This window comes from Quercus suber, unplaced genomic scaffold (assembly GCF_002906115.3).
Source record: "Quercus suber isolate HL8 unplaced genomic scaffold, Cork oak 2.0 scaffold_25, whole genome shotgun sequence".
Lineage (NCBI taxonomy): Eukaryota > Viridiplantae > Streptophyta > Magnoliopsida > Fagales > Fagaceae > Quercus > Quercus suber.
Window position 1 is genome coordinate 1,095,921 of NW_027069490.1, and position 10,768 is coordinate 1,106,688.

The 10,768-nt window shown below is 32.1% G+C and overlaps 1 protein-coding gene across 1 annotated transcript; it reads left to right on the forward strand.

Annotated features, from left to right (window-relative positions):
* The first annotated feature begins 2,869 nt into the window (after window positions 1–2,869).
* LOC112004479 (LOB domain-containing protein 24) lies at window positions 2,870–5,252 on the forward strand. The gene is made up of 2 exons (XM_024036736.2): window positions 2,870–3,120; window positions 4,691–5,252. The coding sequence occupies exons 1-2, from the start codon at window positions 2,965–2,967 to the stop codon at window positions 5,054–5,056; spliced, it is 522 nt and encodes a 173-aa protein (XP_023892504.1). The 5' UTR covers window positions 2,870–2,964; the 3' UTR covers window positions 5,057–5,252.
* Window positions 5,253–10,768: the final 5,516 nt, after the last annotated feature.

Genomic DNA, 10,768 nt, shown 5'->3' on the forward strand with positions numbered 1-10,768 from the left:
TTTCCTCTCTATCTTTTCTTTTGGATGTAGTAATTTCTTTTTGGTTTTTAAAATTTAAAATTAGTATTCTATAATAAATAATCAATTGGCTATGTAAAAAATAATAATGTTTCTTGCATTGCAAATTAGCAACAATCCCTTCGTCCTTCACACTTACCTATCCAAATATTGTCTATGCATCACCATCAAAAAGAGTAGTCAAAACAAAAAAAAAAAAATATTCAATGGCAAGAATAAAGCTTTACAATCTTTTCACTATTCCATTTCAACGGTTCAGTTCAGTGGGCACAACTCAATATAAGACCTAGAGACAGCAGCAATTTTTCCTATCGGTCTCTTTTTCTTTTCTTTTCTTTTTTTTCTTGCTTAGTATTGAGGAACAAGATTTCTCCGTAAACCATGAAACCCTCTTAAGTTTTGAGAGTAAAACTTAACCTCTTAAAAGTTTGTCTTTAAAGTGTAAACCTTAAAAAAGTTTTGAAAATTAAGTTAATAAACAATGAATTGTTCATAAAATGAGACATGCCCATATTTTTATTTTCACATAAATCAATAATACAATGAATCTCAAAATGCATCTCAATCATGTTATAAAACACATTCATTTTAATTATTTTTCCTAATTGATGTTCTAAGTAAGACCCAAACATAGTTCGAACATGAATGATTTGCAGTCACATAAATTAGTAAAGTAAAAGTTTGTATTTTTTTTTTAATGGATAAATAAGGTAGCTAGGATTGAAAATCTATAATTATTTACTCCATAATCATCTTTCACTATCAGATCAAGATATCAATTACTTTCTTTTTGGCATAAGCGATATTTAAACACATATCTCATATTTGACGCCAAAATACTTTAGCAATTGAATAACTTGAGTTAACTTGAACCAACCAAACTTTATGTAATTTGAACTAGAAGATCAAGTACCCCCCAAAAACAGAGTTAATTTATAATACTCATTAAGTAAACGTGATGAAAGATTAGATCACTCAACAAAGTAGTTATCTATATACTTTTCTTAAAGTGAAAAGAATAGATATGCCGAAATTAGCAATTGAGTTAACTATAACCAACTAAATCAATGTATTTTGAACTAAAACATCAGGCACCCAAATTTTTTATTTTTTTATTTAAGTTAAATTGTGATATATATTTTGAATAAAAGATCATGCACCCAATTTTTTATTTATTTTTAAAAGAAGTTAACTTGTAATGCTCATTAATTAAGTAAAGATGCAATAAAAGATTAAACTACTCTAGTCTCAACAAAGCAATTATTTATATTATATGCTTTACTGAAAGTGAAAAAGATAGATAGGATATGACAAAATTAGATGTAAAGTACGGCCAGGAAGTGGTCGCCATGCACATGAAGTGTTTGACTGAATGATTTTTGTTCAAAAATCTCTTCAACTGTATAAAGCCAATTGATCAGCCCCGCAGCCCTTCTTTAATTTTAGCTTAAGAATGCACACAATCAGCCACCGCATGAAAAATAAAGTTGCGTATGCCTAGGCTATGATCTAGGGCCCCTTACTATGATAAAATTTATCGTGTATCTCTTGCAAGTATTCACTTCCTCACATGAGGTAGGTTTCATAAAAGTGGGTTTACCTTCATGTGAAGGGTTTATATATATATATATATATATCACCTCACTTATTAGAGAAAACTAGAGTTAAAACCAGAATTTTAGTCTGGGGGAGCAAAATTAAAACACAACATTAAAAGTGAAATTAATCTAAAAAACTATTAATCAATTATAATAAAATATTAAATATACAGTTGTAAGAAAATATGAATATATTTCATATCATTAAAATAACTATACAAAAATAATCAATCCATAGCTACAAAAATTTACAACAAAAAGCTTACAAACTGATGTGGTAAAAATGTGATTAATGTTAATTAATCAATATAATGAATAAATATTTGAAACTAAATTTTTATGATTGGCAATATGTCAATTTATAAGACGTAAGTAGTAAAATTTGTAGTATCACTCAACAATAAAGTACTCTGAAAAGTATCAAGAATAGTGAAATTTGTGAAAATAATGATAAAAAGAAAATAAATAGTGAAAAAGGTAAAAAAATTGGGACAAGACAAAAGCTGATTATAACAATAGTGAAATTGATGAAAAGGTGATGTGGTTTGGTGTTTGAGATGAACTTTTTTTTACCTTTCTTTTTCATGTGTCAAAGTCATTTATTTTTGTGAACTTCACATAAAATATGCATCATTCCTTTGAAATATATGCATAAGCATATTTATCTACAACATTGTTATAAAAACACATCTTTTAAAAACATGGGCTGCTAGACCCTCATGGCACATTACAATGAAATTTTAAGAGAAGTCACGAGGGCAATCCCCTTGGCCCTCACCCCCTCTGGCTCCGCCCATGAGAGAAATGCCCCTATAATGTGGGGCCATAATTTATTTTCAATTTTTCCTCTCCACTTTTTAAAAATGAGTAATGTTTAGGATATTGCAAATTTTACCGTATAGAGCTTACAAAATGATGTGTCACCAATTTCTAAAACACATTTCAAGCATCAATTCATTTATTAAGTAGTTGAAATAATCACATATATTGTCACATCAATTTATAAGTTTTATGTAATAAATACCTTTAGCATTTCTTTAAAAAGACCAAAAAAATTGAATGATGCTAGAATTATTACAAATTTTATTACATGAGTCTTACAAATTGTTATTACATGATTCTTACAAATNAAGCTTCACGAAGTTTCCTTATTTGTGGAAGCCATTATAGAAAAAAAGTGGCCGTTATATAAACATGTCATAAGAATATATATATATATATATATATCTCTCTCTCTCTCTCTCTCTAGATTTCACCATTATATAAATACATAGAAACCAAATCTCTTCTTGAGAATAATTAGAAGTTTTGAAAGAAAATCTTTGAGTAGATTCTCGAAAATCTGACAATGTCCCATTCAACTAGATGTGCAGCTTGCAAATCTTTGAGAAGGAGATGCCCTAAAGATTGTGCTCTTGCACCATATTTTCCTCCAACCAATCCACAAAGATTCGCTTGTGTTCACAAAATCTTTGGTGCTAGCAACACTACCAAAATGCTAGAGGTATGACCAAATTCAAATACATATATACATACATGTTACTAGTAACATATTTTTCATTTATTAATTAGTTAATACAAATGTATTATATAGATGTTATTTCATATGCATATATAGAGGAGGGATTAATATTTCAGCTTGTTTGTCGTTGACTGAAAATCTTTCTATCTTATAGAAATAATCACATAGATGGTGTTAATGATATCTTTAAGATGTTTCTTAATGGATTCTTTCAACACACACATATATAAAACAATCACTTCTGTAATCAATATGAATGTTGAACATGTTTTACTTTCCTCTTTTTCCCTATCATTGTAAGCTTTGAGTTCATCATTCTATGTTAATATCAAATTTGTCTAATACCATTTCTTCGGACAAAATGAGCTTTTGCCATTTTCGGGAAAATTAAATAGTCTTATGCCCCCCCTTCCCAAACTAATTAGAGAAATTCCCCTCTTTTAAAACTCGATTTATGATAAATTGAATTAGAAAAAAAAAATTGAAGCCTTTAAAGAGCCTATAGTGATGTTTTAAGAACCTATAGTGATGTTTTTTAATTCGACTTCAATGAAATCAAGTTATAGGCAATTTTTTTTATCTATAACTCAATTTCATGAAAGTCGAGTTAAAAAAACGCCACTATAGGTTTTTAAAAACGTCACTGTAGGTCTTTAAAAATATCACTATAGAGCTTAACTCGATTTTGAGTAAGTCGAGTTTCAAAAGATAGACATTTCCCTAATTAGTTTGGGAAGGGGAGCATAAGGCTATTTAATTTTCCCGAAAGGGGCAAAAGCCCATTTTGTCTCCATTTCCTCCTAAATTTTCTTGAAACAACACTTGAGAAAAATTTTGTAAGTGTTTTGAGTAATTGAATATTACTACCTAATGAAGTGGACTAGATCAAAAATATATGTTTAAATTCATGTCAATTTCCATTTTTAACCAAATTTTCATTATTATTTTGGAATTAAGTTATTTGAGAACCTAATTTAATATTTGACTCTTTTATCAAAAAAAAAAAAAAAATTAATATTTGACTCTACTCCTGCTGGAATTTTTCTTTTTTATTATTCATGTAGCCGTTTGACATTTTCCATATATATACTCTTTGTCAACCTTTTAACAAGTGTAATTTTAATACCTGTCACAACAAACCATGAGAGCACAATCGTTTGAAATAGATTCTTTGTCAAATTAAATTCCCTGAGTAATTAATGATTTTTTTTTTATACAAGATAGTAATTAATGTGTGTGAAGCTCCCTCCTAGAGACTTGAACCCCGACTCTTACCCCCCGCACCTCACAAGCATTTATACTTGTGAAGTGACCATTGCACCAAGGGTGCGTGGTGGTAATTAATGATTTTCATTTGACAAAAAAGAATCCCAAAATTATTTTAATTTGAAATTGATTAGTAGTGCATTTTTAACTAAGCTACTTATATTTGTTACTTCAAAATTTAGTCCCTTATAGCTGTTCATCTCTGTAGTTTATTTACCCAAAAACAAAAAACAAAACAAAACAAGAAAGCTGGTTTCAATTTTTTTTTCATCATTTGGCATTGCAGCAACTTCCACTGCATTTACGAGCTGTGGCAGCAGATTGCATGTCTTTCGAAGCAAGTTCACGTGTCGTAGACCCAGTCTATGGAAGTGTTGGGATAATCTCTCAACTCCAAGAACAAATAATTGAGGCTCAGTCTGAGCTAGTGAAGACAAAGAGTGAAATAGCCTTTCATAAAGCACAACAACAACTACAGCAACAACAACTACAGCAACAACAAATGCAGCAGCTGCAAATGATTCATGCTATTGCCCAAGAAGATGAAGATTGGCCCTCATGGTTTAGTTCAAGTCAACAAGATTCTTTCCCCAACGTTAAGCTATTTGAAGACTACAACTATTCCAATACTTTTTGTGGCTTTGAATTTTGAGCAAATTATAAATTTAGTTTATCGACGAGTGATGTTAGGAATACTAAAAACAATTTAGCTATTCGTATATTATGTCATTGAGGTGGTAGTAATTAATCGCTTGAACTCTCTCATTTGTATTATTTGTTTTCTTCTTAGCTTTTGAGGTATTTGAAAATAAATTTCCTTAACATCATGACAAGAATGATAGACACATTGTAGCACCAAACTTTCCAAAGTAACTATGAAACTACATATTATCCATTGTGAACCATTAAAATATCCAATACCATTTCAAACCAGAAACCTCACCCAAGGCCACATGACAAGGTCATCACACAGACGAGTTGTCACACAAATGGGGTAATCACCAATATCATGGCACAATGGCAAAATTACATCAAAAGCTCACAAGTTTATATATTTGAAATACACAATTCACTTCCAAGTAGTGTCATAAAATATTTCATTAACCAAATATTAACAATATTCTCAAAGTCCTCAAAACCATTTCTTGTCATAAATATTTTGCATAAATTTCCCAAATAATACAAGCTAAGATAAATCATCTTTAGAATTTGCAAATAATGCAATAAATCCATAAAATTCATTCTCAAGAATTTTATAAAAGATGCTTATCTTTTCCATACTAACAAATCATGCATTTCCACATACGCATTACCAAATATGATGCCATTTTCAGGAATAATCATATACATTAAAGTTACAATTGTAGGGACTAGATCTGAGCTCTTCTACTTTGAGTGAATGGACTCAGACTCAACTAGCCCAATACAATGAATCTGTAAAGAGTGGGTTGAAGAACTAAGCCTTAGTGCATGGACAACGGTCGAGATGGTACTCGCTACAATCAAATAGAGATGAACTGAGATTATATAAGAAAGTTTGTCCTCGGCACAATCCGAGGAGCTTTGTTGTAATAACTGTTGAATGTGAATGGTTACATGAATTCCTCCAATCCCTCTATGATCCGTTCTACCTATTATATAGTCCTCCTTGAACGATCTTTACCCTCCACTTATTGATCATTCAAGCTTATACCTGACTACCTGTCCCATTAGCCACCTAACCAATCCTCTTGTTAGTTGCAGCAACCAAGGCAGCATTGTTCAGGGGTCACTTCCCCATTAATGCGGCCAGAATGTTAGTTGTGGGCATTTAATGTGGAAGTGACAATTCATCCTGGACTTGCTCCTCCACTTACCGGCTTAGAGAGAGGAAAACCTTGCAAAATATTTGGAGGAAAACGACAAAAATATGATGTGGAGCCTAGTCCGAATCGGAGAGAGAGAAAAGTTTGAAAACTTTTGAAAAGTGAGGTTTGAATAAGTCAAGATCTGATTATTAAAAAACCTTATTCACGATTTTCAATTGATCGAAAATCAGTTTCGATTGATCGAAACAAACAGAGACTCATTTAAAATTTTAAAACCAATTTTGATTGATCGAAAAATAGACTGGATCAATCGAACCAGACTGAGGCTCACAAAATTTTGAAAGAAAAACACGGTTTTGAAAAACAAAAACACATTTTGGGCAGAAACTCCTCAAAGCATTGAAATTGATGAACAAAATGCATGAGTATGAGATGAAATACTTTTCACAAACATAAGTTTAAAACCCAGTTTTCCCAAAATTAAGATTTTCACACATTTGCCTTTTGAATTCTCAAGCATCAAATATGTTATGCCTAAAAACTCAAGGTATTTTCAAACTTGGTTAGTCAAACCAAAAACACACATAATAACATGTACAAAGTTTAGCAAAGAGTAACCAGTATAGTGTGTGCAACTAGCAAAAACTTGAGATACATGTGAGGTGATATGTGAATAGAAATCAAACACAAAGTCTACAAAATTTATTACATAAAATTTGAAAGAGATTATCACCTAAAGAGTTACATCATATGACTCTCACATCTCCTAAAATAAAAGCTTGCAATCATGTAAGTTTCTTGATTTGCCTCGTAATGTACACACCAATTTTATTTAATCAGAAACTTATTAAAATAGTCGGGATAATGTACACACCAGTTTCATTTATTTGATTTAGCTTTAAGTCCAATAATGTACACACCAATTTTAAGCATTTAAACCGAAGCTACACCTTATGTTCTTTTTGTGCATATGCATTAAGGTGCTCATGATTGGCTAGTAAACAGTGGTGAGATGGTTATTTATGCCTTTCTCAAAAGGTTCAAGTCCGACAGTCAAAGACATTTGACTTCAAGATCAAGACAAAGTGATCAAAAACCATAAACATCTTTCCCACACAACATGCATTACAAAGCTTCAACTAGTAAAGTGCAATAAATAAGCTCATCCAAGCTAAACAAGATACAAAGACATGTTATGTGAAAATAAATTGACTAACCTTGTTTTCAAAACCAAGAAAATAAACACAAAACACAATTTGCTTCCCTTTTCCCTTTTTTTTTTTTTTTTTTAAAAAAAAAAAAATCACAAAACAAAAAACAAAACAAAAACCAAAGAACAAAGGTCACAAAGGGTAGAGCAAAGAAGCACAAGGACCATGTCAGAAAAACTCAATTAGATCGAGTCTTTTGCATCCAAAACCTTTTAGATGCACCTTAAGCATTGGAGTTCTTATTCACATTAGAGTGATTTCCAACTCCAAGATTGAAATAAAGGTTGAGAGCCTTTACCAATTCACCAATAAGCGTCATAAGATCTTATGCTTGAGGCACAAACACTTTTGGTCTGTTTGCTCTCTTAGTGGCTTGCAGCTTGTAACAATTTGGACGAATGTGCCCAGACTTTCCACAAAAATAACAAACCCAAGCAGGCTTACCATGCAACTTGTCCTTAGAAAGGGTAGACTCCTTAGGTTTAGACTCTTTCAAATCAACCCTAATCTTCCTAGGAGGTGTGACCTCTACAGGTTTAACAGTCTCACTTACAACCTCACTCACAGGGGGTTCAGAGGAAGAAGAAGGAACAAAATTTGTGGAATGGGGTGCAGACACAGAGATGCTTTCAACAAAACCTAATCCAGATTTGTCAGAAGGAGACTTTTGAACACTCAGCATATAATTAAGTTTATATGATCAAGTTTAGAACTAGCAGATCTAGCAATAGATAAATCAAGTTCCCAAGATTTAACCTTATCAAGCAAAAACATATTCTCAGTTTTCACATTGTTCAAAAGTTCATTAGCATCAAACAGTTTCACAAGCAAATTTTTCTTATCAAGCTCAAGAAATGTAATTTTCTTTAAGCTTAATTCAACATTCATGGCATTCTTTGCAGCAACTTTGCAAAGTTTATTGTAGGCTTCTTGAAGATCTGCATCATCAAAGAGTTCCCCTTCAGAAGGGTTCTCTTCAACAGACACACTTTCATTGACTACAGCTGTAGTAGTGAAAGCAATGAAGTTTCCATACTCGTCACACCCAGACTCATCATCAGAAACTTCATTATCACTAAGGTTTACATTCATAGCCTTGCCCTTAGACCTCAAGAATGTAGGACATTCAGATTTTATATGACCATACCCTTAACATCCAAAACATTGAGAACCCATAGAATTATTAGAAGATTGACCTACTTTCTCTCTAGGTTTTTCAGTGTTGCTAACCTAAGTGGGATTATTCTTCCTAAAGTTTCTAGGTTCTGCAGTGTTATTACCTCTTGCCCTTCTGTTGCTATTTCTAAGGAAATTTCTAAAATTCTTGGCAAGGTAAACAATCTCTATAGCAGAGAACTCATTATCAAATCCACCAGCATCAACATCATCAACTGACTTAAGAGCCATTGATTTGGATTTGCTAGTTTTGGGAAGGTCTAACTCATAGGACTGAAGAGATCCTACAAGTTCATCAACAAGGATGGAGTCCACATCCTTACTCTCAGTGATGGCAGTCACTTTGGGTCTAAAATCTTCAATTAAAGATCTAAGAATCTTTCTAACAATTTTAGGTTGATCATAGATTTCACCCAAATTGTATGCAGAATTAACAATGTCATTAAGTTTAGCATAAAATTCATCAAATGATTCATCATCATACATCCTAATGCTCTCAGATCTAGATGTTAATTGCTGCAACTTATTTATTTTAACAGCCTTTGTGCATTCATGCACAGTCTGGAGGATATTCCAAGCAGTGTGAGCAACCTCAACATTAGATATTCTCTTAAATTCTTCCATAGAAACAGCATTGAAAATAACATTCATAACTTTGCTATTGAACACGGCTGCTTCTTTTTGAGAAGTTTGCCACTCACTCACAGGAGTAGTGGGCTTCTCCCATCCGTACTCAACGGAGTTTCAAACTCTCTCATTAATAGATTTCAGGAATTTTTTCATCCTTACTTTCCAATAAGCATAATTATTCCCATCAAAGTGAGGTGGAATAATAAGAAAGTGTCCGTGTTCCATGACAACTAAGGTCAAGGATCAACTTAGAGATCAAAAGATCTATAACAAAAGAGCTACCTGCTCTGATACCACTTGTTTGTTATTAGACTCCTTAAAACATAACCAGATTAACCTAGTTAATAAGCCAAGTTATTACTTAGTCCAAATTCCAGATCTAGGTTATCACAATCAAAACAATCATATCATGCATAGCAGTAAAAATATAAAAAACACAAAGATATGATCACCTAAGAAAACCAAACCGATAAAAAACTTGGGAAGAATTTAACCTAGCTATCCTAATTGTAAACTTGAATCCACTATAGAAAGAATCGAACTTTGTACTATAGAACTTAGACCACTAACATTCTATTGCTACCCACCAGTAGAAAACTTACTGACACGATCACATGTAAACTCCAAAACCACAGACTCCTTCTTTCTTGGATTCTCCAGCAAATACAAGCACACCCACTTGTGTATCTTTAAGTTCTCATGGCAACAACTGAATGATCATCAAGTTCTTGAAGAAATCTCCTTCTTGATAATCCTAAGCTTATGTGAAGGAAAGCTCCTATCAGATTTCACAAGAGATTCACACAAATAACAATATAAGCAACCTCTAAAACGTGGCTAGGGTTTGCCTTATATACCTAGGGCAAAACATAAAACTCTAAACGTTTTAAATAGGCTAGGGCTGAGTTGGAATTCTGCAGAAAAAAACATTATGCCTGATATTCGATTGATCAAGTCTAAGCTTCGATCGATCGAGTCAGGCTGAAAGTCACTAATACTTTCTGCAGCCACTCGATTCCAACTTTACATAAATGCACACACTTTGAGCAAGTCTTAACAATGGTAACAACTGTTTTGATTATGGTTTGCCAACATTACACATTAGAGTTCTAAGTACATAAGTTCCTAAGTCTTTAGAACCTAACACTTTTCTTAGAATAAGAAGATTATTTTATGTTCCCCTAGCTAGAGCAAAGTGGCCCCTTCCATTTATAGTAAGTAACAAGTAACAACAACAAAAATTTCGGCTCCCTTTCTCTTTTTGCAAAATTATTTTATTAGTTTATTTCCATAATACTATAGTACTATTACAAATAATTAGATACATTTTTAGAATAACAGTTCCTTTTCAAATTAGAAATCACTCTAATAATAGAATTAATAATTTTTCTTTTCTAAATAAGATAATATCTTTTCTTTCCTTTTTATCAATTGTATTTACAGTTCATTGTCTTCATAATTCTTTCCTTTGTACTCTCTCTATCAAGCGAATTTTGAAGGAGCAATTTTCTCAAACCAAGGTTCAAATGGTATTGGCAA

What these genes read in the sequence shown, in the direction of transcription:
- LOC112004479 (XM_024036736.2), top strand. Translation starts at nt 2,965, where the DNA reads ATGTCCCATTCAACTAGATGTGCAGCTTGCAAATCTTTGAGAAGGAGA. An exon ending in ACACTACCAAAATGCTAGAG is followed by an intron (nt 3,121 to 4,690) that starts GTATGACCAAAT and finishes TTGGCATTGCAG; the next exon opens with CAACTTCCACTGCATTTACG.